At 37.4% G+C, this 17,082-nt stretch overlaps 1 protein-coding gene across 19 annotated transcripts in view; it reads left to right on the top strand.

The window, feature by feature from the left end:
* The window catches only part of WRN (WRN RecQ like helicase), a 145,931-nt gene that overhangs the window by 112,139 nt on the left and 16,710 nt on the right, over positions 1 to 17,082 (top strand). For all 19 annotated transcript variants that reach the window (XM_082715077.1, XM_082715081.1, XM_082715071.1 and 16 more), the window contains 5 exons: positions 3,220 to 3,295; positions 3,522 to 3,634; positions 5,816 to 5,930; positions 10,298 to 10,429; positions 13,488 to 13,650. In XM_082715077.1, coding sequence (XP_082571203.1) covers positions 3,220 to 3,295; positions 3,522 to 3,634; positions 5,816 to 5,930; positions 10,298 to 10,429; positions 13,488 to 13,650 — 599 coding nt within the window. The remainder of the gene's footprint in view (positions 1 to 3,219; positions 3,296 to 3,521; positions 3,635 to 5,815; positions 5,931 to 10,297; positions 10,430 to 13,487; positions 13,651 to 17,082) is intronic.

Below are 17,082 nucleotides of genomic sequence, written 5' to 3'. Positions count from 1 at the left end.
GAAGTTAAATGACATGAGCATAAGTTCTCTGAGCAGAGGATTGGCCCACTTTTTAAAACCGGAAAGCAAGAGAGGGTGTGATATGATCAAGGAACTCAACAGTCCTAGCAGTTACCTAGTAGAGGGAAGTAGAGGGGTGGCGAAAATTTAAGACTGAAGAATTAAATAGGGCCCAGAATATCCAGTTCCTGTCCAGCCCTCAACTTGATCATAAAAGCAGAGGAGTTGTTGGGAGCTAAGGAAGGATTTTTCAGTAGGACAGTGACATCAAATTTACGATTGAGAACAGAGGTTGCCATTTCCATCAAGGATCAGATAGTAAACAATTTAGGCTCTGAGGGCTATGTGGTCTCTGTCTAACTTTACTCTTGTAGCCTTAAAGGAGCCATAGTTGATATGTAAAGAAAGGGTGGCTTGTATTCCAATAAAACTTTATTTATGGACCCTGAAATTTGAATTTCATATAATTTCCACATGTCACAAAATGTTCTTTTGATTTTTTTTTGACTGTTTAAAAATGTAAGAAACCATTCTTAGCTTACAAGCCTTATCAGAACAGATGGGTTTGTCCCGTGCACCCTAGTGTGCCGACCCTTGATCCATGACTCTGGCCATAGAGGGATTGGAAGGCAGGAGGATCAGAGTGTAGAGACACAATAAGGAGGCTATTGCAAGAGAGGGTGGGAACTTAGACAAGGGAAATGGCAGTGGGCATGGAAAGAGAAAGGACTAGAAGATATTTAGGAGTTAGAATTGTTAGGACTAAGTGATTGAAAACAGAGGTGGGCTTAAGAAAGTGGAGAGCTTGAACATGACACTTAAGTTTGTGTCTGATTGCAGGTGAGAGTGTTGTCATTCCCTTCGCTGGTAACATAAGAGGAGCACAGGTTTGAGAAGTTGGGTATTTAGGGGATGAGGAGTTTAGTAAAAGACATACTGGGTTTGACATACCTGTGGAGTGGCCCAGAAATTAATTTTAATATATGGGTTTAGTGTATAGGAGCAAGAAAGATGCTTACATATCAATAACTATTATTTTAAAGTTCATTTGAATTTTCATTAAAATAATTCATGTACATGGTTTTAAAAGTCAGTTGGTACTTAATGGCATATAACAAAGCAAGCCAGTTCACATCCTTCCCAAATCCACTTTGCTCTGTTCTGTAGAAGTGGTTATCCTCTAAACTTTCAGCTGGGCTTGCAGATATTTGCCTGCATTTTTTATTTTAAGGTGGAGCAGGGGTAAGGGGAGAGGGAGAGAGCATCTCAAGCAGACTTCCTGCTGAGCATGGAGCCTGTCCTGGCACTCAACCTCATGACCCTCAGATCATGACCTGAGCCAAAATCAAGAGTCAGATGCCTAACAAACTGAGCCACCCAGGTTCCCCTGCCTCCATATTTCTAAGTGACATTCTTAGATTTTTATTTTTGGACCTATCAGTTTTAGAAGTTTTTTTATTGACCTATAATGGTAGATTGTAGCTTATCTTCCACATGGCCTTCCCTCATTTCCCTTCCTTAACTTCCTCCCTTGACCAAAACAGAATTACATTTCAAGTTGTGGCTGTATTAACAATTTGTTTTTACGTTATGATACTTACACAGATGTTGTATACTACTAAGCCAGTCTGTGTGGCTATGGCATGACTACTTTAATTTTCCTTGTTGTTAGTAATTGTCTTTTTTGTTTTCTTGGCTTGGTTTTTAGTGTTTTTATTACTCATTTTCCCCCCTTGTTTTCAATTTCTTTTTGTTGGTGTGTACTCTTTTGGATTCCTTGACTTTATATTCCCCTCCATCTAGTAAGATTCTAATTTTAGTTATTAAAATCTTAATTTCTAAGAACTATTTCTTGTTCTGTTTCTTCTTTAACATGGTAGTCTTTTCTTGTTTCATGCGTAGAACATCTCCACTTTTTATTCCCCCCACAAAGATTGATTGATTGATTGATTCATTGATTACAGAGGGGCAGAGGAGAGGGAGAGGGAGAGTGAGAGAGAAGCTAGCAGATTTCTGTGCTCAGTGCAGAGCCCCATGTAGGGCTTGATTCCATGACCCTGAGATCACAACCTGAGCCAAAACCAAGAGTCGGACACTTAACCGACTGTGTCACCCAGGTGCCCCCAACATCTCCACTTTTTCACGATATTCATTATAGTAATTTTGGGCTTTTCTTCTGTGCACTTGTAATAGTATTCATAGGCAAAACATTTATTATTGTTTTCCATGTATATTTCTCCTTCAGGGCTATATTGCCCATATTTTGCCAATATATATGATAATAAAATTTATTTGTAAAATAATTTAAAATACCGTTTTGTAAGCAGTATGTTAGTATAAAGACTTTTATAAATACTATTATAAAGGGTAATATAATTTTATTATTTAAAACAAATTTATAATTATCTTGAATAACCTGATATTACTAATTCTTTGAACTGGTGTTTTTTTTCCTCTAGTTTAAATCTGCTTATTTTAGCGATAGGATTTGATAATTGTGAAAATCTTACTATAAACATTTGTTAAATATCAAACATGTTCGCCCTTTCCTTACCAAAAAAGGGCTTTATTTAAATTGGGCATCTTTTATATAAGCTATTCCATGCAATTTCATTTTTATATCTTTTTGTCTTTAGAAATAATTTATCAATGGGAAATGTTCTTTGTAGAAATTGGTTTTCTGTCTAGTTTGCTGCCTTACTCCTTCCATGTTGTTTGCTAATTGCATGCTTTTTATCTTTCTTTTGTGGAATCAAAAGACAAATCCCCTTTGGTTTAGTTTTGTTTGATTTTGAAGAAAACCGTGAACAGTTTGATTAGTCCCATGCTAATGTTCCTTACCAACCAAAAATTAGTGATGTCACAGTAAAGAATCATAGATTATATCTCTCTTGGACAAAAAAGTTATCTTCAGTATAGATAAGGAAGGAGTATTTTAAAGAATTTGGTTGAGGATGAGGATGGGGCAAAGGCTGTTTTTGAGTATACTACATTTTGATGAATTCAAATTACAGTTTTAACTTTACTATTATAATGAATGCATTTGATTGAAATTGCTTAAAATCTAGGCTGCCATATAAGTCACAATTATTTTACTGGTGTTATGAAAAATAAATGTTACTGTTGACTTGCAACAATATTCTCATTTTGGGGGTGAAATAAAAAGTGAACATGGAGAAAGAAAAGCCTTTACTATTTATTTTCTTTTACATATTTTAGCTTCATGGTGCATTCACCAGGAAAACCTCACAAGTCCTCAGAACCTGTTATTTCAGCTCAAGAGCAGGAGACTGAGGTACGGCTTTTGTGAAAAAGCAGTGCTTGAAAGGATTATATGCATGCTTAAAATTTTGTTGCCAGCATTTTAAAAGTTGTTCTTGAGCTTGAGTCTGAGACATAGTTAATTCTTCATCCTGAGGGAAAATGTAATAGCTGGAACTCTAAAAATAAAGGACTGGATTTTTCTCAGTACATTAAAAAACAACAACAAATGTTCCGTTGTTTCTTTGTTCTTCGTTCAGACTGTGTTGTACGGCAAACTGGTTGAAGCCAGGCAGAAACAAGCCAGTAAAATGGATGCCCCTCCAGCTATTCTGGCAACAAATAAGATACTACTGGATATGGCCAAAATGAGGTATGTGTTCTAACTTATTTTCTCCTAACATAATAGATTTGTAATGTAGATTGTTTAGTGACAGTACGACTTGGGGTCCAGCTGTCTTGTCTGTGAGGTGACTCCCCAGTCTCCCATGCTGCGCACCATCTCTCCACTGAGCTGTAGTCTTATGTTTCAACATGAATGAAAACCGTTTTCAGCCATCACATTCAGTGTATATGAAATCTAACTCACTATCCGCAACCCTCCGTGCATGCATTTTGTGCAGCTACCAAAACTCTTCTCTCTCTTTTTGTTGTCAGTTCCTACCTTTATGTTCTCAATGACACATGTTTAAAATGCCTGGTGTTATTTTCACTCCTCTAACGTGGATCCCCGTCTTAGTCCTACTTAAATAGTTGTGAGACTTTTTCACTAAAGAGTTCCTCGTGCATCTGTGTATGCTGTCCTCTCTCTTCTTTGTGACACCCTGTTAGTTCAGACCATCGCCCCTGGGCTGTTGCAGAAACCTCTTAACTAGTAAATCTTTCCTTCATCTCTCCGTCTCTGTTTCATCTGGTACATGAGACCAAATCAGTCTTTCTTTCTCATGTCCTATTTCTGCCTAACTAGTTCCTAACTGTCTTAACTTCTTTAGCTTGTAATTCAGAGCCCTGAATTTAAAGCCATTTATGGACTTAAACATGCTTTTTCATCCATGTCACAGAATTTCGAGTGGTTTATCCAACCGCATGTTGAAGATCCCCTTTCAAATTCCATGTATTTGTTTACAGTGTTGCTTCTGCCTTGTCGTTTCCTTGATTTCCCAAAACTCCTGCTAGGAAATCCTTCAAGATTTTCTCCATAAGTCTTTCATGCTCTTAGCAGCAAAGGAGTTCCTTTCCCCTGAATTCATAAAAGACTTTAAAATGTAAATTTAGAAGATGCTTCTGTGACACATCTCACATAATGCTTTATTTTTTGTTATTATTGGTATACGTGCTTGTATCTTCCAGATTGTAAATTCTGAATAAAGACACTGTTTTCCTCATTATTTTGTGTCTTCCAAAGCACCTGGCACAATGCCTAATAAAGATGAGGTGATCAATAAGTATTTAGAAGAAATTATTTCCAAAGAACAGTTTTTGAAGGACACCTGAGTGGCTCAGTGGGTTAAGCTTCTGCCTGCTGCTCTCCCTGCTTGTGCTCTCTCTCTCTCTCTCTCTGACAAATAAAGAAATAAATAAAATCTTTCCAAAAAATTTCTATCTTTAAAAGAAAAAAAGCAGTTGCCTGATAATTGTATTCTCCCTTTTTCTTTGTTGAATTTTATTTATTTATTTGTGAGAGAGAGAGCACACACAAGCAGGGGAAGCAGCAGACAGAGGGAGAAGCAGGCTCCCTGCTGAGCAAGGAGCCTGATATGAGACTCTATCCCTGGATCCTGGGATCATGACCTGGGCCAAAGGCAGATGCTTAACCAACTGAGCATCCAGGCATCCCAATTGTATTCATCTTTTATACTTTCTTTTAAAAAATTGTTTTTGTCATTAAGTTTTATCCAAAAGATGTTACTTTAGTGTAGGAATTTTAATAATATAGTGCTTATATTTTAAAATAATTATTTTATTAAAAGTGAGTATTCAAAAACCACATTTTAATATTTTGTGAAGATAATTTAAAGGAAAATGAGTAATGATTAGATTGGCAGATTTTTAGAAAGTAGACATTATACAATCTCTTGGATTTTGGACACAATAAGAAATACTGAGTTAAAAGCCTAAAGTAGTTAGCAAGTTTATTATTACAGGTAAATAGTTTGTATATAATGAATGAGATTTTCTTTTGTATTTCTTAGCCTCTTGGTTATCCTCAGAGCCTCATAGTTTTTTTTAATATCTGTAAAAATAGTAATAGTGATAAGATCAGTAATAGAGTAGAACATTAGCCTGTTTCTTCATGCTAATGGCCTGTTTGCCAGTTAGTACTGTGTTTTTGTGGTGATAATGGTGGTGGTGTTTTTATTCAAAAACTGCTAAAATAAAAATCTTTAAATGGTGGAAAGCAAAGAGAAACATCATTACTTGTATTACACATTGTTTTTGGTTAATGGAAAAATATACATTTATTAAGTATTAATATGAAGCTAAACATCAGCTATGTTGCTGGAGTGATGATGTTTTAGTGGTTTCTTGACTTCTTAATTTTTTTAAATGACAGACCTACTACATTTGAAAATGTGAAAAGGATCGATGGTGTGTCTGAAGGCAAAGCTAATATGTTGACCCCTCTGTTGGAAGTCATCAAAGATTTCTGTCAAATAAATAGCATTCAGGTAAAATACTGTGGTTTGCAGGAATTGTGAGAGAATGAACATTTTTTGATGATTTAAAAAACACCTTTCAAAAACATTTTCTCCCTTTACAGTTGACCCTTGGACAATGTGGGAGGTTAGGGACACTGACCCCCACACCATCAAAAATCCATGTATAATTTTTGACTCCCCCAAAACTTAACCATTAATAGTTTACTATTGACTAAAAGCCTTACTGAGAACACATATAGTTGATTAACACATATTTTGTATGTTGTATGTCTTATTTACTGTATTCTTTGGTTGTTGTTGTTTTTTAAGATTTTATTTATTTATTTGGGAGAGAGAGAGCCCGAGAGCACAAGCAGGGATGGGGGGAAGGGCAGAGAGAGGAGAAGCCAACTTCCTACTGAGCGGACAGCCCGACTCTAGGCTCAAACCCAGGACCCTGAGATCATTACCTGAGCTGAAGACAGGTGCTTAAAAGACTGAGCCACACCGATGCCCCAAATACTATTTTCTTGTAATAAAGTAAGGTAGAGAAAAAAAAAAGTTATTAAGAAAATCATAAGGGAGGAATGCCTGGGCGGGTCAGTTGGTTAAGTGTCCGCTCCCGGCATCATCTCAGGGTCATGAGATCTAGCCCTGCGTTGGGCTTGACGCTCAGCCAGGAATCAGCTTGAGAATCTCTCTCTCCCTCTCACTCTGCCTTTCTCCCATGCTCGTGCATACGCTCTCCTTCTCTCTCCCTTTCAAATACATAAATAAATCTTAAAAAAAAATCATAAGGGGTTGACGAAGGGAAGGTGGGCAGGGGATGGGTTAAATGGGTGACGGGTATTAAGGAGGGCACTTTTGTGGAGCGCTGGGTGTTGTAGGTAAGTGATTAATCACTAAATTCTACTCCTGAAACCAATATTACACTATATGTTAAGTAACTAGAATTTAAATAAAAACTTGAAACGAAACAAATTATAGGGAAGAGAAAATATGTTTTAGCACTGTGCTGTATTTATTGAAAAAGTCTGCATCTAAGTGGACCTGGCCGCTTCACACTATCTTGTTCAAGGGTCAGCTGTGTTTTCATTTCTACACTGGACACTTAGAAAATCGATTCAGATTACTCCTGTAGTAAATCACCTACAAAAACATGTTACCTAATTTTTAAGATGATGCTTAAGTAGTTGTCCAGGCTGCTCATGTCTTTCTGTTCTGTTGAGTGATTTTGCTTTTCAATTTGAAAAAGTACTGTGTTTTAGGTTGATAAATTATTTTACTTTCAGATGGAGATAGAAATTAAAGCTGCAAAGTTATCCTTGCTATCACTTGGCATGGAGCCCAGCCACTTTCTTTTCTGTTTTGTTTATTTTATTCCCTAATTACCCTCTCCTACCAGTCATGCTGTCCTTTGATATTAAGTAGAATACATGTTCTTCTCTTCAGTCTTAATAGCATTTTCTTCCTATTCTTTTATTACTCTTTGTTCTACCATAAATGGCCATTTCCACAAGGATCCTTTGGGTTTCTTTCTTTAAACCCCACATTCAGACTCTATTAACTTTGTGTACTCTGACATAGGAGTAAGGCATTGTGAGGTAGTAGAAAGTCTACTAAACTCAGAATCAGGGAATTAGGAACTTAATTCTCCCATGGTCTACCTGTTGAAGCCGAATGTGTTCTTTTTTTTTTTTATAAACATATATTTTTATCCCCAGGGGTACAGGTCTGTGAATCACCAGGTTTACACACTTCACAGCACTCACCAAAGCACATACCCTCCCCAATGTCCATAATCCCACCCCCTTCTCCCAAACCCCCTCCCCCCAGCAACCCTCAGTTTGTTTTGTGAGATTAAGAGTCACTTATGGTTTGTCTCCCTTCCAATCCCATCTTGTTTCAAAAGATTTATTTGACAAGCCAGGGGAGGAACACAGGAAGAAGGAGAAGCAGACTTCCTGCTCCACAGGAGGCTGGGGGAGTGGTATGAGGCTCCATCCCATGATGCTGAGATCATGAACTGAGCTGAAGGTAGATGCTTAACTGACTGAGCCACCCAGGCACCCCCCCCCTTTTTTTTTTAAAGAGTTTATTTATTAGAGAGAATGAGGAGGGGAGGGACAGAAGGAAAAGGACAAGCAGACTCCCCATTGAGCAGGGAGCCTGACTCTGTATGTGTTCTTTAACATCTTTAGGTTTCCATTTCCTGACTACACAATGGAAAGGATACTTTCCTTCCCCATATTAAGGAAACAGTAGATTAATTAGAAAGACAAAAGATAGGAATGCCTGGGTGGCTCAATCATTTAAGCATCTGACTCTTAAGATTTTGGCTCTGATCATGATCTTGGAGTCCTGGGTTCTGCACTCAGCAGGGTGTCTGCTTCTCTCTCTCTCTCTCTCTCTCACTCCTTTTGCCCCTTCCTCTGCTCACACACACACTGTCTCTCAAATAAATAAATAAATCTTAACAAAAAAAAGAAAGACAAAAGATAAGGGGTGGGTATAAAAAGTTGGAAGCATTAAAAGTATGGAAGGCAGTATTAAGAGGTTGTTTTCGCTTCTAAGAATCTCCTGTAAGCGTTGGACACGTACATTTGGATCCCCCTTTAAAAATCTGATATGTCTTGTCACAGAATAGTTGTGTTTTGGGGAGTAGATTTGCATTATCCTTCTCTGTGAGCTTGTTTTTATGTATACATGTGTGCAAATATGAATGTAAGTGGTTACATTGGAATGCAAATTTATTAATTTATCATGAGAATTGTAACTGAGAAGTTTCACCAGACATCTTCCCCTCTCCTATTGAATAAGAAGGTATATGGGAAGCCAGCTTATCTGACAGTCGCTTAGAAAGCCTGGAATATCACAAGGGGAATTCTGATAGTGTTAGAGTAGTCTGTCACATCAAGGCAGATTAGGCATTGTCCTACATTACTTGCCAGGGAAACTGTTACATTCAAATCTAGTTAGCCAAGATGTCTTGTCATCTGAACAGTGCTTGGCTAGGTATTGCCTGCTTTGGTCCTTCTGCCTTTCCTATTTATGTTTCCACTGATTTCCTACTTATGTTTCCATTGATCACTCTTTGTTCATATAATCTTTTATCTACACAGAGCATGATTTGATTAGACTTTTGCTTAATTAGAATAGCCCTTCCTTCTTGAGATTACTGCCCTCATAGTACTTTGCTTAGTGTTTTGAATGTTCCTAAACCCTTTAGCCTCACATTTACAGATGACATCATGATTTTGTCCTATAAGTACTAAAACCTTCATGGATTTGCCAGTATAATTCACAGTGGTCACATTTCTAAGACCTTGGTATCGGGGTAGCCCATTGTTGCCTCCAGCTATAGCCTATACCGATAGACTGAGGAATCGGGCTAATGGGGTCTGATATTAAGCATGCCTAGCAATTTAAGGCCAGATTTGACATTGTTAAGGTCTCAGATAGAAACACTTCATTTAATAAAAAATATTCTTCCTTGAAAATCTAGAGGTGCCTAGAAACAACTTGTGGTATCGTCTAGCTTCTTTGTTCCCCAAATTGCATTGTCCCAGGTATCTGAACTAATCTACAGACTCACTTGTTCATTTAGGGTAGAAATGGACTGCTGTGGGTTACAATACGCCAAGTTCTGTTGGATTTAATTCTTTTAAATTGGCGCTTCTGTTTTGAAAAGTAAAGTTGGCATGGGGAAAACTATTCTTAATCCATGCGAATCATACATCATATAATTCTATCATAACTCTCACTTGGTCTTTACATATTTTCAGGCTCTTAAAAAATTCCACTATTGCTCTATTAATCTCATTTTTCAATCCTTTGTCTGCTTTTTCTCTTTTAAACGTTTCCTAAGGAACCGTATTTAAGAATTTACATAATGCTTCAAGCTTAGAGCCACAGTTTGTATGTATCTTTTTAAACTATATGTATATAGTAGTAATGTATTTACTTACAAAATGTTAGAATTTGTGACTATGGTATCAAAATTTGAATATTAATTTGGTTTATTCATTCATTCAGTGGTCACTTCCAGAGATTAAGGGACTAATTTAGAGTCAGAGTGGTCAACATTATAGTTCATTTTTTATTCCCTCTTTCTTGGCTAAAGGAGAGACTAGAAATTTCTAGCTTTATAACCATGTTTACTATTACATATATCTTATTTAAAAACTTACTCCCTCCATCCTTATTTTACCTTTTTAGATCAATATGTAAAAACGAAAACAAAACCCTTTTTCAGCTCTTCATATAAAGGGAATTTTTGATCATTCCTTTGAAGTTTTGTGGGGTTTTTTTCCCCTCATGCCTAATGATCATACTGATGCTTTATCGTTATATTGATATTATTATTGATCATTTGTGTTACATTTAAAATTTTGTAGACCGACCTCTTTTCAAGGACAAAACCTCAGGAAGAACAAAGGAACAGTGTGGTGGCAAAAAATGAAGCATGCTCCCTTTCACAGCCTATGGCCATCACGTATTACTTATTCCAAGAAAAGAAGATGTCTTTGGTTAGTATTTTAGTTTCAAGTTAACAGGTTTTCAAATTTATCTAAACGTGTTCTTATCAGCTTTTCAAATAGTAAAATTGTGACTTGGGTTAAATTTCTTCTAATCTTGCAGTATTTTATATTGTTTCATTTTACATTTAATCTTAGACTAGAATGTCATTTTCTTTTTCTGCCAAACCTACCTTTGTCAATTAATTAAAAAGAATAAGTGTACTTTGACCATGGTTACTTTGTAGAGGTTGTATCAGAGGTTCTGCTGAACATATTTACAGCTTAGGGATATTAGAGCAGTTGTATTTTAAGACTGTTTTTTTTTAAACTGGGATTAATAGTTTAAAAACTTTTAGCATATGTACTGATAAGAAATAATCTCCAAGATATATTAAGGAAAAGGAAGATGGATAGCAGTGTGAAAAGCATAAATGAAGTGAGTGTATATATGCATGCTTATATATTAACATATTTTTGTGTATGTATACAAAAATGCGTAAACTGTCTTTGGAAGGATGTCCAAGAAGCTGGAAATAAGTTTTTAAAAAACAGCTTGCTTTTCATTCTAGATCCTCTACTATTATTTTCTATTTTAAACCATGCCTGATTGGTCTTTGAAAAAAATCTTAATTACTGTGAAAAATGGCCACACTTAATGTTTCTTCACTGTTCTGGCCTCAGTCCTTAAGGCTGTTGAGGTTTCTTTAAATATACAAAATGAAGAGTATAACTTAGTGGAATAGGGACAGAATTAGGCTTCCAGCTCAGTTTAACTAATTTGAATTCCTATCCTCTCTGTCATTAAATTGATTTGGAAAAGGCTATATGGTCCCGTGCCTGCTTTTCATGTTCTCTGTGTCTGTATTCGCTAGGCTATATTATACTTCTTATTCTGGTTAAAATCCAGTATAAGTAAGAGAAACAGTTTATAGCTTGTCTTCATCACTTAATAGATGTTCTAATTAAACAGTCAGATTCCTGAAATTAAAAGTACAAAAGCCATTATAGAAGAAACCCAACAATTCCATTGTACTATTTTTGAAGTGAATTGCATGATAAATAGAAATTTTAAGTTCAGTTTCTTATTTAAATAGTAACTTACATGTGTTAAATATGCTTATAAATACATAATTTGACCACATATATAGTATAACTGAATACTAAGAAAATTTGTTGTAGCCTCCAAATTTTCTGAATAAAGTACATTCTAATACTCAGCCCTGATACATGATTTTGATGAAGTCCCAGAACCTTAAGTCAGGTTCGGTGTGGTGAGGAGGTTCGGAGCCGACGACTAAAGAAAGAATTCTTAAGACGTCATTGGTGCAAAATGGTGGTTTATTAAAGCACGGGGACAGAACCCGTGGGCAGGAAGAGCTGCTGCCCCGGGTTGTGAAGGTGGGCATGTTATATACCCCACGGTTGGGGGGAGGTGGTGAAGGAATGGGGGATTTCGACAGAGTTCTCACATGCTAGGGAGGGTCTACAAGGTGCCGGGGGGGAGTCTTTGCCATTATGGCTTGATTAATGTCGTCTTTAGGTCAAGCACTAACATCAAGATAATGGGGGATTCTTGGTGGGGCATTATGATCTGGCTATCATTTACATTCCTTTCTACCCCAGTCTCCTCCAGTTTATGGTGGGAGGGGGACATTAGGGCTTCAGGAACCAAGAGTTATTCGCCTCTGGAAATTTGTGCTATTGATAAGGTAACCTCCCTGTTCAGGTCTCTAGGACATCTTGTAGGGCAAGGGAGATTCCTGTTCTGCAGGATTGTGATCCCTGCAAGTTAACTATTTATCATTTTATGGCAGTCAGGGCTGCCTGAGGAATGCTACACATATGGAGGGGAGCGGGTGAAGAGGGGGTGCAAGGCGCCAGCTTTTGCTTTGTCCTCAGCCAGCCTCCTGCTCCCTCATCAGTTTCATGTATTGTATTATATATTCATGATTAAAAATATAGAGTGGTATATTTTCATTGATATCTTTTGCTATTTTTTTTGTATATTATTGTGTAATATCATGGTATAATTATCTGTTCCTCCCAGGGGCTGAGAGGGTCTGTGCCAGTTAACCACAAAATTAAACATGCCTAAGGACTAATTAATCAGGAGCAATAATACAATTAGTTCTAGGTAATTTGATGCCTGGTATCAAATAACCCTGATATTATGCACACATGGTGCAGACCATGTAGTAGAAAAAGGTAGACATTTAATGAGGTAACTTAAAACCTACCTTTGAAGGCTGAAAATACTGCTTTAAATGCTCCGTTCTGTGAAAGTACAGCCTTCACATAAATACAGTCCAAATTCAGACTTCCAAGATGCATTAAAAGAAGGTATCATGAAATAATCTAGAGCTGCATAAACTTTCTGAGTATTTAAAAGAATGTTTTATCAAATGTACGTCTTAAATGGATTTGGAGTTACTTTTGTTTAAAAAGCTACATAAAATATGTAACGCTATCCTAAATTTAAAACAATTCATGTTAAGTTTAATGCTAGGCAAAAAACGACAGCTCTTGATAAATTGTGGTTATTATTTTATGAATAGAGCCAATATAAAACACCCTATTAAAGTTTTCTCAAGAACCGTTTATAGAATGCATCCGGAGCCTTGCACTATCACTAAGCATTTTAGGATTTGTCTTCTTGGATATTCACATAACTAAAGTACCATGTGTTAGTTCAATTATACAGAATATTGGTTACAATTTATGATATTTTCAGAAGGCTGTGGCAGTTATTAGATTTACACAGAATGATTAGTCTCTGCCACTAATGGGTTTTTGAAGTGAACAATTACAGAGGGATGAGGATTGAGTTCTTAGTTAAAGCTGGAGGATTTTGTTTTATTCACTGTAGTAAGTATAAAAGGTAGAACATGTAGAGATCTGTAACATGGGTAGTTTTAAAGAAATAGTGAAAATGAAAATTTTAAGTGAAGGTTCAGTGCATTATTTCTTGGTGAACATTGACTACCTGAAGGTTTTGGACATTTTATTTACATATGGTACATTGCAAACTCTTAAGACCTTGCTGGTGGTTTTGCTCCTGTTTCTCTAGATAAGTATAGCCAAGGAGAGGGCTATGCCTGTCACAACGGTTGGGATGCACTTAACCCAAGCACTGAAAGCTGGCTGCCCACTTGATATGGAACGAGCAGGCCTGACTCTAGAGGTTCAGAAGATTATCGCTGATGTTATCCGAAACCCTCCCATCAACTCAGGTGATGCTCTGACCCTCTATGACTCGAGTCATTAGTAAACAAGCAACCCACTCGCATTTTTCACTTTACCAACATTAACCCCTTATGCTACAAGGGAAACTTTACTTTTGTAATGCTTTTTCTGTTGTTTTTGAAAAACAGTCTTTCTTCCCATTATCAGAGGAAAGTCTGAGTCTGAGAAATTCCTGTATTCCTTTGCAGCTTTAAATTATGACTTCTGCTCCCATCCCCAAACTGGGCTTTCATCCTTTTCTAACTTCTACCTCATCTCTTGGTAAAAACACATTTTTTTTTCCATATTCATTTCTCATAGCTTACTGATTTCTCATTTTCCCCTAAATCTTACAGATTCCTTGTCATTGGCCCACGTAAGTAATCTTTCTAAGCAGTGCAATCAGTGGTCTCAGTCGCTGTGGTGTTGAAGGGATGGTCCTTGGTCTCTTGGCCCCTTGTAGAAGGGCTTCCAGTTGTCCCTTTGCTGCAGAGTGTCAGCTGTGCTCGTGGAGACTGAGCACAGTTGCCTGCCCTGCAGAAAGTTTTAGATTATCTCTTTTTTTACAGAATTAAGGATTAGGTACCTCAGAGGATTTTTTCCCCATAATGTACAAACTAGATGTGTTTTAACTCAGTATATTTTCAGACTCTTAGGACAGAACATACTGACTCTTAGGACAGTAGACATACAGAAAGCCTTATCTCAGGAACTGCAATGCAAATACTTAAATTTTTATTAACTTGAATTCTTGGGAACAACTAGGTGGTCCCCCCAGAAATCTAGAAATAAGGGAAATAAGATCACGCTCTGAAAGTACAGTCAATACTGTACTAAATTGGTCAGAACAAAATTATTAAAGTCACCTTAAAGACAGCATTGGGCATCTGCGTGCTCCCTAGGGAGTTGGGTCATCCCTTAGGGGACTGACTTGATTTTCGCTCAAGTCTTGATCTCAGGGTCATGAACCTGAGCCCCAAGTTGGGCTCTGTGCTCAGCACAGAGTGTGCTTCAGATTTTCTCTCCCTTTGCTTTTGCCCCTCTTCCTGCTTGTACTGTCTCTCTAAATAAATAAACTCTTTAAAAAACATATTTAAAAAGACAGCATTAATTCTGAACTCCAGAAAGACTTGACTGAAGTGTAAAGAAAGAACACCTTCATGTGTTGCATTGGTCAACTATGGAAGCACAGGAGAAAGACAGGGACAAATCTGGGCAGTCGTCATCTAAATTATTCTCAGGGAACTAAAATTTTTCTCCCTTTTTTTTCTTAAAACATTATTTACTTATTTATTCACATTTCTCTTTCTTTCTTTCTTTCTCTCTTTCTTTCTTTCTTTCTTTCTTTCTTTCTTTCTTTCTTTCTTTCTCTTCCTTTCTTTCTTTCTTTTTAAGATTTTTATTTATTTATTTGACAGAGAGAGACATAGTGAGAGAGGGAACACAAGCAGGGGGAGTGGGAGAGGGAGAAGCAGGCTTCCTGCTGAGCAGAGAGCCCAATGTGGGGCTCAATCCCAGGATCCTGAGATCATAACCTGAGCTGAAGGCAGATGCCTAACGATTGAGCCACCCAGATGCCCTGTTATTATTATTATTATTGTTGTTACTATTTTAAAGTAATCTCTCTGCACAATCTCTCTGTGAGGCTCAAACTCACAACTCAAGAATCCCATGCTCTCCTAACTCAGCCAGCCAGGTCCCCTAAAATTTTTTCTTTGTATTATACCATATTAAAGTTGTACTGCTGATTATTTACAAGAAGGAAATATGCAATTTCTAATCCTGGCCAACAAGACTTCAAGTATACTGAGGGCCTGTTGATAAGTTATGCCAAGATCTTATTTGAGGAAAATAACAACTAATTCTGCTTCTATATCACTTCCTCACTTTCTGGTTACAATTTGATTTTTCATGTAGGTCTATCTATAGTGAAAGTATGCACTAGTCATGCTAATCTGGGTACTTATCTATGTGAAATTATAAACCCATTATTGTAAATCAGTGAATCTGTGAACATGGTTAATGTGGATTCATTAAGGTAAAGTTGGGTTTCTAAATCTGAAAACCTTAGGGCCATATCTTGGACTGCGATAAAACATCCAAGGTAACTTAGCTCTGAGTCCTCCTACAAGAAAGCTAAGCAGCTATCCTGGTCCCATTCCAGTGTAACTCCAGCAGCCATCTAACTAGAAATTAAGGCAGAGAAAGGAAAGCAGTAATTATTCTATAGAGTTAGAATTGTGATCATATAAAACCCCTCTTTCTCCAATGCAAAGTAAAATAGTATTTTAGAGAAGGTAAAAAAAACTCAGATATCATCTTAATTTTAATACATTTGGTGTTTTTTTATGTATGTATGTATGTATGTATGTATGTATAATCTCTCCGGACATAAAGAAATGTATGTGTCTTTTGATGAGCTGTTGGATAGTAGGCCGTATTATCTGAGTTTGTGCAGCTTTTTTTCTTTTTTCGTTTTCCCCTTGTGACTATTATTGACGGTCTGTTGTAAATCCTGAGTACTGATGGGTGTGTTAGCCTGGTCAGTAAGAGCAAAGGCTCTGGTAACAGCTGATTCACTTCGACATAGGCTGCACCACTTCAAAGCCATGTGACTTTGGGTGAATGGCCCAGTGTCCCTAAGCTTCAGTTTCCTTATCTCTAAAACAGGGCAAGATAATGTTGCCTCTTCTTACAGAACTGTGAGAAATAATTAGATACTGACTGACAGAACGCTCTGGCACCTATAAATATTTCGTAGATGGTGATGGTGGCAGTGATGGTGATTATAACGATATGAATGAAGAAGTAAATGGTAAGATCTTATAGCTTCTTAAAAATACCCTCCAGGGGGCCTGGGTGGCTCAGTGGGTTAAAGCCTCCGCCTTCAGCTCAGGTGATGATCCCAGGGTCCTGGGATCGAGCCCCACATCGGACTCTGCTCAGTGGGGAACCTGCTTCCTCCTCTCTCTGCCTGCCTCTCTGCCTACCTGTGATGTTTGTCAAATAAATAAAATCATTTAAAAAAACCCCTCTAAATATGATTGCTTTTATACTCTATCCTTTTTAGTAGCTAATTAAGAAAATAAGTTAATAAAAAAGTGTACAAGAAGTAAGATTTTAGGAGCGCCTGGGTGGCTCAGTGGGTTAAGCCTCTGCCTTCGGCTCAGGTCATGATCCCAGGGTCCTGGGATCGAGCCCCCTCATCATGCTCTCTGCTCAGTGGGGAGCAAAGATTTTGTTTACTTATTTGAGAGAGACAGTGAGAGAGAACATGAGAGAGGAGATGGTCTGAGGGAGAAGCAGACTCCCTGTGGAGCTGGGAGCCCGATGTGGGACTTTATCCTAGGACTCTGGGATCATGACCTGAGCTGAAGGCAGATGCTTAACCAACTGAGCCACCCAGGCACCCTAAAACTGAACTTTATAGAATCTTAAGA

Source organism: Mustela nivalis (genome assembly GCF_964662115.1).
Source record: "Mustela nivalis genome assembly, chromosome: 20".
Lineage (NCBI taxonomy): Eukaryota > Metazoa > Chordata > Mammalia > Carnivora > Mustelidae > Mustela > Mustela nivalis.
This window is presented reverse-complemented; position numbering and strand designations above follow the sequence as displayed.